Source organism: Embiotoca jacksoni, unplaced genomic scaffold (assembly GCF_022577435.1).
Source record: "Embiotoca jacksoni isolate LCO1_2020_lvr unplaced genomic scaffold, fEmbJac1.0.p SCAF_28, whole genome shotgun sequence".
Taxonomy (NCBI): domain Eukaryota; kingdom Metazoa; phylum Chordata; class Actinopteri; family Embiotocidae; genus Embiotoca; species Embiotoca jacksoni.
In genome coordinates this window covers 1,342,994-1,354,785 of record NW_027185379.1, presented here as the reverse complement: position 1 = coordinate 1,354,785, position 11,792 = coordinate 1,342,994, and the positions used below count along the sequence as shown (strand labels likewise).

The window sequence follows — 11,792 nt, the reverse complement described above, 5'->3', positions numbered from 1 at the left end:
GTTTATTTTATTCTTCTGTCTTCTGATCCAGATTATTTGGGCATGAGCTGCTGGACATTTGATTTTTTTTTTATAAATAAAGTATTCATCTATCTATCAGCATTATTGAGAAATAGTCATGTTTTTTGTCCAGTTGATGATTTGTTGTTACCTAACTGACACAAGATGATAAAATTTGGGGAACAACTTTCCCCTTTGGCTTTTTTACAATTTCTTTTCACATATTTTTTTTGTCTTTTTGTATATACTTTAATCATTTCTTGGTTCCTGTATTAATTGCTAAATTTGATTCTTAAACAACAAAAATAGATATACTACCACTGTAAAAATTAATATTGAAATAAAGTCATAACACTGAAACACTTCTTAAAATAGAAATGGTCATGTACAAGTATTATCCTAAACCTTTTTAGCAGAAAGGTCAATATTTCTTGCTAAAAGCCCTGAAAGTAAACTCCCTCCGAAACCTGCCAAACACGGTGTTGCCTTCATATAGATGGGCTGCTCACTGCGGGGTTAATCAGTGTATGCTGCTGTGACTTATTTATTTTTCATTGTTTGTCAGCTACCTAACCTATCACTAACCCTAATCCTAACCCCTCCCACAACATGAGGCTTCAATGAAAAGGTCCGACTCCACCTGTGAATAAGGATCTGCAGCGGTCACTACTTGTGCACATGCTCTCTGGCAAAAGGTTGACCACCTGACAGGCAGCATTTAACAGCTGTATGTAGGTGTACAATCAGTTGATTGCTCTGAAGACTTCAGATTTCAACTGCAGGGGACAACATGAGGCTGCTTCTTTCATGGAGCATAATGGAGCACTCTGGCACATTGATTTTAAGCGGGTTGATCTTTGCTTTGCTGTGGTTGTTCAGCCTGAAGAGCCGCAGACAGAGTTGTTTACCTCCAGGACCCTCTGGCCTGCCTCTCATAGGAAACGTGCTACAATTGGACAAAAATGCTCCTTTCAAAACTCTGCTAAAGGTGGGTGAAAGATTGATTGTGTCCGTTTTATGCACTTATTGCCTGTGCATACAAAGGTTAAACTTGCACTCTATGATTTAAATGTACTATTGCCCTCATAACTCAAGAAGTCTCACTTATCTATCTAGTTCTGTGTTTGCGACATGTATGATTCGGTATGTCAGAGAGTATTTAGAGGTATTTGTTTTGTTCTCTTCAGTGCATTTTACTTTGGTTATTCCTTGGATGCCTGTATAAGAAAATGACGCATGTTTCTTGCTCTGTTGAACACTCCAGCTCAGTGAAACCTACGGTCCAGTGATGACTGTGTACCTGGGCCGTGAGCGCACCGTGGTTCTGGTGGGGTACGACGCTGTGAAGGAGGCACTGGTTGATCAGGCAGACGACTTCACTGGCAGAGGACCCCTTCCTTTCCTGGTCAAGGCTACCAAAGGCTATGGTATGGGGGTTATGAAATGTGTAGCAAAATGTTTGAGTACAACAATCTTTGACCTTAACACCAGGCTGTAAACCACTGTTTCACAGATCTCCTCAGGCTAAAGGCTTTAACCTGTATGTGCACCTGCAACTGTTCTGTTGCAGTGCTGCACTAGAAAGATGCTGGTTTGCTTTTGCTTTTTTATTTTTATTTCACAATGAAACCATAACTTTTTGTTTGTTTGTTTGTTGACTGATAGTGTATTTCTGACCTTCTTTATCATTTACACATCTTCAAAAGGTTTGGGGATCAGTAACGGAGAGCGCTGGCGGCAGTTACGACGGTTTACCCTGATGACTCTGAGGGACTTCGGGATGGGACGTAAGGGGATGGAAGAGTGGATCCAGGAGGAGAGCAAACATCTGGTGGGCCACATAAGTAGTACCAAAGGTAGGAATGACTGCGCATGGCTTGTGTGTGTGTGTGTGTGTGTGTGTGTGTGTGTGTGTGTGTGTGTGTGTGTACTTCCAGTACAAAGTGCAGGGTCATATTGTGATTCTTGATTTGTTGAAACAAACCAAATAAATAACTTGAAATGGGGCATGAGGCAATGACTACCATTAAGTCATAAATTCTGCTATAATTATGATAATTGTGGGAATACTGATTGTGATTGTAAGCAGAAAGTCTTGAGTCATGTTACACACTTTCTCTTTTTTCTCTTTGTTCCCCCAGCCACACCTTTTGATCCAACCTTCTTACTGAGCTGCACCGTATCCAACGTGATCTGCTGCATGGTGTTCGGCCAGCACTTCGACTACGATGATGAAGACTTCCTGCACCTCCTGCAGATTATCTCACAGAGCCTGAAATTTGCCAGCAGTCCCTGGGGTCAGGTAAAAGGTTTAGGTTTTGGGAGTTAAAAAAGTAAACAAGCCCAGAGTGCCATTTACTGTAGCTTCAGATATTTATCAATGATCCTCAAAAATTTGCTTGCAATGTTTGTTTAAGTTTTAACATTTCGATTGTCTGATTGTGATGCTATAAGAGATTTTGGCAAACTTCAGTTGTTGTGATTGACTTTTAGCATCGTTGTAGGTTTATGTTTACAGCGGTCAAATTAGTAGACTAAATGTCTTAAAGTTGTTAATTTGCAGAGATCAAAGCACAAAAGTACAGGGAAGTATAGTTGTATATTTTTGGAGGGATTTTTTTTTTTTTATTTGTATGCAGTGAGGGTCAAAAGGTTGGCAGGTAATTTCTACACAGCCAACGACCGGTTGTGGGACACGTCATTCACTGACTCCTTTCCGCCTCCCATCACAGCTGTATAACATCTTTCCTGGGCTGATGGAGTGGCTGCCAGGTCGACATCACAAAACATTTAGCACAATTGAAGAGGTGAGAAAGTTTATTATGGTAAAGATCCAGGAACACCAGGACACGCTGGACCCCGGCTCACCCAGAGATTACATCGACTGCTTCCTTACGAGGCTCAGGCAGGTAAGACAGGACTCAGTTCACTGGTTTGATTTACTCTGCTGAGGATGGGTACTCGTCTGCAAAGTGCTTTCATGTGTATTTTACCCTCTTAAATTGTGATCCTGCAGGTTGAATTGTCATGCTGGTAAAATTGTTCTCACTTTCTTCCTTTTAGGAAAAGAACATTCCCACAACTGAGTTTCATTATGAGAACTTGGTGTCCACAGTGCTGAATCTGTTCCTGGCAGGAACTGAAACCACCAGCTCAACTATCAGATTTGCACTGAATGTACTGATCAAATACCCCAAAATACAAGGTCACTTATTCTAATGACTTTTACAAAGAATCTTTTTAAAACTTGTATTTCCTTTAACACATCTGTATTTTACATTACTGTTGGAGCAGATTTACAAATATTACATTAAATGAATAACAATTAAAAAAATATCTGGCGTTTCTGAAGTACAAAAGCAGCAAATTATCCAAACTGAGAAGCAGGAATCAGCAAATCAGCAGCGTTTGCTCGATAAATGACTCGACAAGTTGTTTGATTTTTGTGCTGATTAATGCACTGATTGTGTAACATTTTCCTTATTCTGCAGAGACAATGCAACAGGAGATTGATGCTGTGGTTGGACACACACGTTGCCCTTATATGGAGGACAGGAAGTCCCTCCCTTTTACAGATGCAGTGATACATGAAATTCAGCGTTTTATGGACATTGTCCCCATGAGCCTCCCTCACTACACGCTCCAGGACATCTCTTTCAGGGGTTACACCATTCCCAAGGTTTTCTGCTTTTATTAGCTGAAGTGCTGTTGATGCAGAATATTTTCCGGATGTCCCCCTCTGATACGATGCCTTGTCTCAACAGGCAACAACAATTATTCCCTTGTTGCACTCTGTGCTGAAAGAGGAAAAGCAGTGGGCGACTCCTTGGTCTTTTAACCCTCAGCACTTTCTGGACCAGAATGGCAACTTCAAGAAGAACCCGGCATTCCTGCCGTTCTCCGCCGGTAATTAGGAAGAGCTTCTTCTACTGTGTGCTTCACTCTCGGAAAACATGGCTGAATATTGGACCTGCTTGCTAAACAGATTTTTGCATAGTTTTTCCCTTTTCCCTGCAATCATGTTTCATTTTGTCTTCTGATGGGTTTTGTTTGTGGTTATATTTCAGGAAAGAGATCTTGTGTTGGAGAGTCCCTCGCTCGCATGGAGCTTTTCCTCTTCATGGTGTCACTTCTGCAAGCGTTCACCTTTTCCTGCCACGGTGGACCCGACAGTGTGGACCTCAGCCCCGAGTACAGCAGCTTCGCCAATTTACCTCGCAGACACATGATCGTTGCAACGCCCCGCTAGTAATGATGTTTTAAAGCACGGCCACATGTTTTTGATTTTCTATCTGACCTTCAACCTTCGAAAAGTGAATAATTTCATATGAAGGAACTTAAATCAAACACAATGACTTTACATATCTGTATCCCTTGCCTTGGACTTTTGCAATGACATCACCAAAATGGTTGTAATTGGTGAAGAGACTTCCCCTATTGCCATGTACCCTACTGGCCTTCTGAGATATTTTTGCCACACATAAATCCTCAGACCTGCGTAGAGTTATTACACACAGATTTATGCTTTTGAACATTTTTTTTGTGGTCTTTAAGGAAATTAAACTGCATTTTCTTTCTAATGTTTGTGTGGTGTGACTTTTCTGGACTCCCAATTAGATAATAATTTAAGTTACATACAGTACCTTCTTGTAACATGTTAAGAACTATCATCAAATATATACCTGCTCATCACAGTCAGCTCTTGTGTTATTGCTTTAAACCTTGTTACCAGTATTCCCATTAACAAAACTGACACTACGCGACTTTCTGTTTGTACATACTGTAATCTGTCAGCTCGTTATTCAATATATAATTGTGTTGTTACATCAGAAGGAGGAACTTTTTTAAATTAAAGTTAAACCGCTCTTTGAGTCTATCTAAACCACCTGATGATCCATTCGTGACTAAATGCTGCAATCATGGCTTATTGTTTAGTTCTATTGACATATTTCCACACTGTGTTGTTGTATTTATAGCATCACTTGCATTTCCCTGCCATGTGGTATTGAAGTAAATTGCATGCATTTTTACAACAAAACATAAAAACAATTGCATGCTAATATATTTTATTGATAAACAAGAAATACTGAATGCCGTGTCCAAATGGGGGTGAGGGGATGGGGGAGGGATCACTGTCGAAACCGTGGGCACAGTATGTTAAGAACCCATCAAATTACTTAGAGTATCATCTGTCATGGCGGCTTTTTATTAAACCTTAATAAGACCGAGGAAGTTGAACATCAAGTATGCAGCAGTATTTCTTGTACTGTTCTTTTTATTCAGTAAAATCTGGGGTTTATAATACAACATTTACAACACGTTCTCTGAAACTAAGGTTACATGAATTTATCCATCTTGTATTACTAAATATAAGAAGTGATGTTTTTTGACTTGGTCCTGTTAAATAGTTTGATCCTAACGTCCTTTATAGCCCGCATCAACTTTATATGGAGATCAGGTATAGTACTTTAATCCAAGTGATGGCACACTGATGACTAGAAGATATCTATCATTTTATGTAAAAATGCAGTACCCATAGCATCTGGAGCAGGTTTTCTTCTGCACTGACTGCATGGATTAGTCATATTTTGTGTGTTTGTGTAACCTGCGATGCCCTGTTGTTTGTCATGCGATGAATATTGAGTGACACATCCTGTGGGAAGTGAAAGTGATCACAGAATTGACAATGCTTCTCACTCAACACGACAGGAATATATTGTTCACGTTGTACTGTATTCATATAACTGCACGAGTCCCATCTTTCGTAGTTGTCAGCCACAAGTTTGTAGACGAATTTCTTGATTTATTAAATGTTGGGCAGGTGATATTTATGCTTCACTTGTTTCTTGACGTCCGGTGCTGGCGAGATGTTGCTGTTTGGTAACTGAGGCAGGTACTGAGCCTGGTGAAAGAGTGAAGGGTGAGGGAGAGAGAGAGAAGAGGGTAAGAGTAATCCACATGAAAGATCCTCTCTGCATTTCTCACCATGTTTTTTTTAATTAATTTTTTTATGTTTACAGTGTGGAGCTACAGCGACCAGCCTAATGACGAGCGCTGAGCACGTCGAAGTCTGTAGGTTTGGGGTTATGGAACGATTTCTTACACCATTAAGCCACCGTGGTGATACTCACCCCCACCTGTCTGCGCCGGGACCCTCTGTCGTGTCGTCTTCCCGGGCGTTCGCCCTCACGGCCCCAGTTTGCTCCTCCTTCCTCCTGGAAGTAAGGCAGCTCGAGCAGCTCCTCACAGGACAGCCGGAGACAGGGGTCCATCACCAGGCACGACTGTCAGCACAAAGACACAAAGTTAGCATTTTAAATGATCTGGCAGAGCACTGACGTTCTCTTGAAACACACCAAAAAAAAAAAATGACGTGTTACAAACCAAAACCTAAATAACGTGCTTTGAAAATAATTATTTTACATTTGGCCAGATAATTATGTATTACCAATTCTGAATTAATATTTTTCGATAAGGATGCCTTAAATTTGGTTATTAAAGAACTGTGGACTTAGAGTAACATTTACTCTGAAATAATAATAAATAAACTTGTCAGCACTGCCTCTTTGGAAAGCCACAATATGTAAAGACAACACTGTTTACAAATTATTATAAACATATAGCAGCTACAGATTTGCTGTGGTGCATTTTAATGTTACTTATCAGCCGCTGCTCACAGTATATTGAAAACGATATGATCTGTGCCAATAAGTTAACCATGTTGATCAAACTCTTATCAAACATAAATATAACATACCTTCATAACCTGGAGGGCATAAGGAGACACTCCATGGAAGCGCTTTTCTAAGGGCTCCTAAGACAAAAATATGATATAATAAATACATATGAGAAAATTGATCACACTTCATCCCCCTCTCCATTAAGATCATATGCATTTTCAGAGGTAACAGTATTCATACCGTGGTGTCAGGTTCAGGAATACTGACTCCGCTGAAGAACACATTGGAGCGGAAGACCTGTTGGTGATGAGGTATCAGGTCACCTGAGGTCAGAAATGACATAAATAAACCACCAAACACATTAAGATCCACAAGAAAACCTAAAAGAAAATGCTGAACTACTACATCATGTCAGGTTTGGTTTTCATTAGACCTACTTTTCTATTCTGTTTGAAAAACCCCACAAGTGCAAAGTGCGTCATAAAAGAGGCTGCGTTTCTTTTTGTTTGTTCCAACCTGTTCGGTTCGGTTCACACAGACTCTGCTGCGTTTGCCCGTTTGGTTTTAATTAACTCGAGATTGTTGTGAAAGCTGTCAAGCGACCAAATACCAGAATGATTCTCAGTTCTCAGTCTGCCTTCCAGCTAACCGCTGCAGTTTGTTTGTGGTGTGATATCAAAACAAACCATGAGGCCGTGTGATATAAGATGATGTGTGTGACATGAGCATGAGTTTATTAAATCCATCTGCTCGTCATGGGAACGTTTAAAAAAATAGCACTGTCGTTTGTGATCTGAATAAGTGTCACCGAACAATTCCGAAAGTCAGTTTGTGCATCTGCGAGATGAAGCGTTTCTTTTTTCTTTTTTTTTTTCATCAGTGTACCGAGAGTTTTTCGGATGAGGTAGAGCTGGTCCACGTCGGACTTCCCGGGCCAGAGCGGATTCCCGTTGAGCAGCTCGGCGAAGACGCAGCCCAGAGCCCACACATCCACAGGAGGTCCGTACTGAGTGTCCCCGACCAGCAGCTCGGGGGCCCGATACCACCGGGTCGCTACGTAGTCTGTGTAGTCATCCTCTGGTCCCGCTGCGTTCACCAGCACACGGACAAATGGAGATAACTTGTAGGCATACACATTCACTTACATACTGAATAATGGCCACTAAATTAACATGGACATCATCGAGGAAAGGGATTACAACGCATGCTGAAGGACTGCATGTTAATGTATGGTAACGTAACACCGGCACCCAAAGCAAGGAAGGGTAAACAGAGACACAGGACACGAGGCACACTAACTGGCTGACTGGTTCTCCTATGCAATGCAATCATTGAAACATTGAAAGTGAGGAGGCCATCAGCAGGAGCCGATACAGGCTCCACGTTGAATAAGTCATTCGCGGTACATTAACACTAAATGCACATAAATACACCGGCTGCCTGGATGACCTACTCAGGATGCGGGCGAAGCCAAAGTCGCAGAGCTTGATGACTCCGGTTTTGGTGAGGAGGATGTTCTCTGGCTTTACATCTCGGTGGATGCACTGCAAGAAAAACAATCAGGAGCAGGGATTTAGGCAACGAGATATATAGTTTCATTGGGACTGAGAAAGAGGCTTATATTCAGGCTGACAGATTAGAAATGGATTGGGAAGAACAGTAGCAGAAGATCAGAAACCTTTATTGCAGTCGCTGAGAGTTATTTTTTTTTTCCCAAGGGGGAGCTGAGGTTCAATAATCATGCCCAATATGTTTGATTTTAGAAAAGATCGAGTAGTTATTCATACATTTTGTGGTTTGAGGTGGCGCAAATCTCTCCAATATTCCAAACTACTCGTCCTTTAGTTGTCTAACAGACACCTTCATTTAGTCCCCAGAAGGTTTTCAGGCTAATATTTAAACTGAAAAATCAGTTTGTTAAATATAAAAGCTGGTTTTAGAAGGATGTGAGGAGGGATGACCTACTGTCACACTGTGAGCACCCGCTGTAAGCAGGCTGGCCACATCAAAATATTAATAATAATGCAATAATGCAGCTAAAAAGTTTTCATGTAGTTACGTTAAAAAAATAAAAAAAAAAAGCAAAATATTACAGCAAAAAAAACAACAACAAGCCAATTAACAATATCAAAATGTTTTGTAAAATAGTCAACAGTAAAAAAATAAATGAGAATATATTTAAAGAATCTCCTAAAAACATAATCAGATGCCAGGTATGTTGAGAGAGACATTAGTTGGTGTTTCAGTCTTCATTTTAAACTCCACTATAAGACATGCAATTTTAAAATCAAACAAAGCCAATATGAGGCTGCAGATTTTGTCCACAAACCTTCATAGTGAGTCACGCCAGCATATCATGCACAATGTGGAGTGAAAGAATCATTATAATAAACAGTCTTTTCAATACATCTGGCATGTGAGTATTGTTTTTAAAGCAGACTTGGAAAAACCTCACAAACACTGTGGGAGAAAAATCAACAAACAAATACATGAAAATCACAGGAAAAAATTAAATAACATGAAGGACAAAAATGGAAAAACATACTGACATTGTGCTTGTGGCAGAAGTTGACGGACTGCAGAGTCTGCCACACTATACTTTTCAGCTGAGCCTCAGGTACCCTGCAGAGGACAAGAGACAAAGGAATATTGATTGTTGTAGGAGGAACTAAACACAACCTATTTACCAGTCACGTTTTTCCCATCTATTATTCCAGCCATTTCAAAAAAAGATGTGGTGCTTTAGATAGTCTGGTCGCCCAGGTAACCATAGGCCCGTCTCTAACAGCAGCAGCAGCGCCTTTGTTTTCAAGAGCAGCTAGAGTTTCTGCTGCACAGCCTGGTTGGAAAAGGAAAAATGGTCAGACAACAACTAGCCATTGTAGTTTAGGTTTTACTGTGTGAGTTCACATGACAAACACTAAACTCAAATCTTATCTTGTGATCGTAGGTTGTACGAGAAGTCCTCAAAGCATGGAGCGCAGAGAAGGGCCGTTTTCCTTAAATTACTTTGATCTGTTTGATCTATTCCCCCTTCGCTCAGCTGCCAAGATTCTCCGCCTTTGAGATCTCTTGGCAACAGTCTTGGCTCCCTCTTTGTAATTCACCCTGCTCCTTTCTGCTGCCCGTCGCTTGTAAGCAATACTCTTGTCAAGTAAATGCTCACACAACGAATCAATGGCAAACTTCTTCAACTAGATCCCTTGGTATTAAATGCTTCACTAAATTAAAAGCAACATAAGAAATACTCCATCACAACTAAAAAATCTCACTTTTACTTGTGTAAAAAAAAAAAATAGAGAACTTGACACACTTCTGAAGAGGAAAGTAAATGATTTCCTTTGAGTTTCAGAGTAGGTGCTGCTTCAGCGTCTCACAACTCTCTAATCCAGAACAACTCAGAGAGTAAACGCATGTTTTCAGACTTTAATCAGCAACACCTCAACAGATCGCATGGCAGCATGATCAGCGTCTGCTGCACGTCTACACCGCCGGGTTGCCCCTGACCTACCCTCGAGGGTGTTTGTCCAGCTCATTTAGGACCGTCTGTTCACAGAACTCAAACACCAAGTGGAGCCGTCTTTTCCTCCTGAAGACCTCCAGCAGGTTGACCAGATTCACGTGTTTCAGCTGCTGCAGGACCAATGCAGAACATAGACACTGTGTCAGTGCTACAGGCCAACATGCTGGACAAAATGCATGATTAATGTTTAATTAAATCTACAGTGGATATATGATCTGCCCCAATGCTAACTGACTCAAAAAAGCAGCCTTTCTGCTGCCTCCTAATAATGTTTTCTTTATTTTCTACATTGGCATTTCCTCCCAACTGTGTATACAAGTTCATATAATAATAATTACACTCTCAACGTTTAAACACATATAACCTAAAGAGTGCACGTGTCTACCTGTGCTGTTAACACAAACGTGACACTATGAGGTAATATTAATCTCACCTTCAGCATACGTATTTCTCGCAATGCAATCTTCTTAATGACCGGGTCATCTTCAGATTCCACAAACTTCTTGATGGCGACTATCTGGCCGGTGTCTCTGTGTCTGCATTTGAACACCACACCATAGGAGCCCTCACCGATTTTGGCCAGTTTTTCATACTTCTCCATTGGGCAGCTAGAGACAGACACCTGTCAAAAGGCAAATGTTTTCACAACGTCACCACAATTATTATACTTCATTACTTTTTAAATCAAATTATATTGCACATGTGAATGGCATTTCCTTCTGCCTGCAGTTATTTCCCCTGACACTAACCTTACAATTAGGATATTTTTTTTTTTTTTTTATTTTTTTTTTTATTAAATTTGTCAAATCTCCTGCATGATCGTAACTTAAAAGGCTGAGGGGCAAAACGTACATGCACTCACGTCCAGAATCTGAAAGCGTCTTCATCGAGTGTCCAGAGTCCTACAGAAGTCCGCAAAGATACAGCTACGTGCTGCCATTTCTCTCAGGCTCTCTGCTCTTAAATTGATTGTTGCAGTAAGGAGGTCCGACACTACTTCACACTTCTGCTACCTCCGCGCCCCGGTGCGTCGTCACTACCTTGGTAACCCTCCTTTTGGGTATATTATGTCCTGTGCGCACGGTGCGCACCAACTCAATCCAAGTAATTCCTACTCCGACGCCATAAACACTGAAATAACAGGCCGCTAAATACGACACTTTTTTTTTTTTTTTAACTTACCTCTTACAAAATGCGCAGGAAAAGACCAAATATAAGACGGCACACAGACGGTATCGATTCACAAAGCTGGATACGTAAGTTAAAACACGCACGTGAATACACGTTCGTCGTAACCATGGAGACAGCAAGACAACAGGTGAGGTGGAAGCAGCCAATAACGTTAGTTTAGCCTACCTAACAATTAAAAGTGTTCATTTGCTAATTAAATTAATTAAAAGTTATATTTTTTTCATAACTTTTCAGTCATTATAAAACTTTTGTGCGCTTATCTTGCATTTTATTTTGTCTTCTCTATAATCAGAGGTGGAAAATAAGTAGCCTATATTATTGGTACTCAACTACTGTATCTGACAGCTGTAATTACCTACTTGGAAGATTCAGATTTTACATCCAAAACAACACAATTT

At 40.6% G+C, this 11,792-nt stretch overlaps 2 protein-coding genes across 4 annotated transcripts; one reads left to right on the top strand and one right to left on the bottom strand.

The window, feature by feature from the left end:
- The first annotated feature begins 685 nt into the window (after positions 1-685).
- On the top strand, positions 686-4,580 carry LOC138205255 (cytochrome P450 2F5-like). Its single transcript, XM_069161055.1, has 9 exons — positions 686-988; positions 1,265-1,427; positions 1,707-1,856; positions 2,142-2,302; positions 2,733-2,909; positions 3,064-3,205; positions 3,492-3,679; positions 3,765-3,906; positions 4,068-4,580. The coding sequence occupies exons 1-9, from the start codon at positions 791-793 to the stop codon at positions 4,247-4,249; spliced, it is 1,503 nt and encodes a 500-aa protein (XP_069017156.1). The 5' UTR covers positions 686-790; the 3' UTR covers positions 4,250-4,580.
- Positions 4,581-5,038: 458 nt separating this feature from the next.
- LOC138205258 (cyclin-dependent kinase-like 1) lies at positions 5,039-11,318 on the bottom strand. 3 transcript variants are annotated; one of them, XM_069161056.1, is made up of 10 exons: positions 11,056-11,318; positions 10,637-10,825; positions 10,192-10,313; positions 9,230-9,302; positions 8,134-8,224; positions 7,566-7,766; positions 6,921-7,003; positions 6,758-6,814; positions 6,132-6,284; positions 5,039-5,902 (listed from the first exon to the last, which is right to left on the bottom strand). In XM_069161056.1, exons 2-10 carry the CDS (start codon positions 10,802-10,804, stop codon positions 5,807-5,809), a joined length of 1,044 nt encoding a protein of 347 aa, XP_069017157.1. In that variant the 5' UTR covers positions 10,805-10,825; positions 11,056-11,318; the 3' UTR covers positions 5,039-5,806. The 3 variants fall into 3 exon arrangements, with proteins under 3 accessions (XP_069017157.1, XP_069017159.1, XP_069017158.1); XM_069161058.1 differs by having other exon boundaries at positions 6,138-6,284; XM_069161057.1 differs by having other exon boundaries at positions 11,066-11,318.
- Positions 11,319-11,792: the final 474 nt, after the last annotated feature.

Excerpts from the sequence above, each read along its gene's own strand:
- LOC138205255 (XM_069161055.1), top strand. The coding sequence starts at position 791 with ATGAGGCTGCTTCTTTCATGGAGCATAATGGAGCACTCTGGCACATTG. Across the intron at positions 2,303-2,732 it reads CCAGCAGTCCCTGGGGTCAG|CTGTATAACATCTTTCCTGG; the intron begins GTAAAAGGTTTA and ends CTCCCATCACAG. Across the intron at positions 3,907-4,067 it reads ATTCCTGCCGTTCTCCGCCG|GAAAGAGATCTTGTGTTGGA; the intron begins GTAATTAGGAAG and ends GTTATATTTCAG.
- LOC138205258 (XM_069161056.1), bottom strand. The coding sequence starts at position 10,804 with ATGGAGAAGTATGAAAAACTGGCCAAAATCGGTGAGGGCTCCTATGGT. Across the intron at positions 9,303-10,191 it reads CTGGACAAACACCCTCGAGG|GGTACCTGAGGCTCAGCTGA; the intron begins GTAGGTCAGGGG and ends TGTCCTCTGCAG. Across the intron at positions 6,285-6,757 it reads ATGCCCTCCAGGTTATGAAG|TCGTGCCTGGTGATGGACCC; the intron begins GTATGTTATATT and ends TTGTGCTGACAG.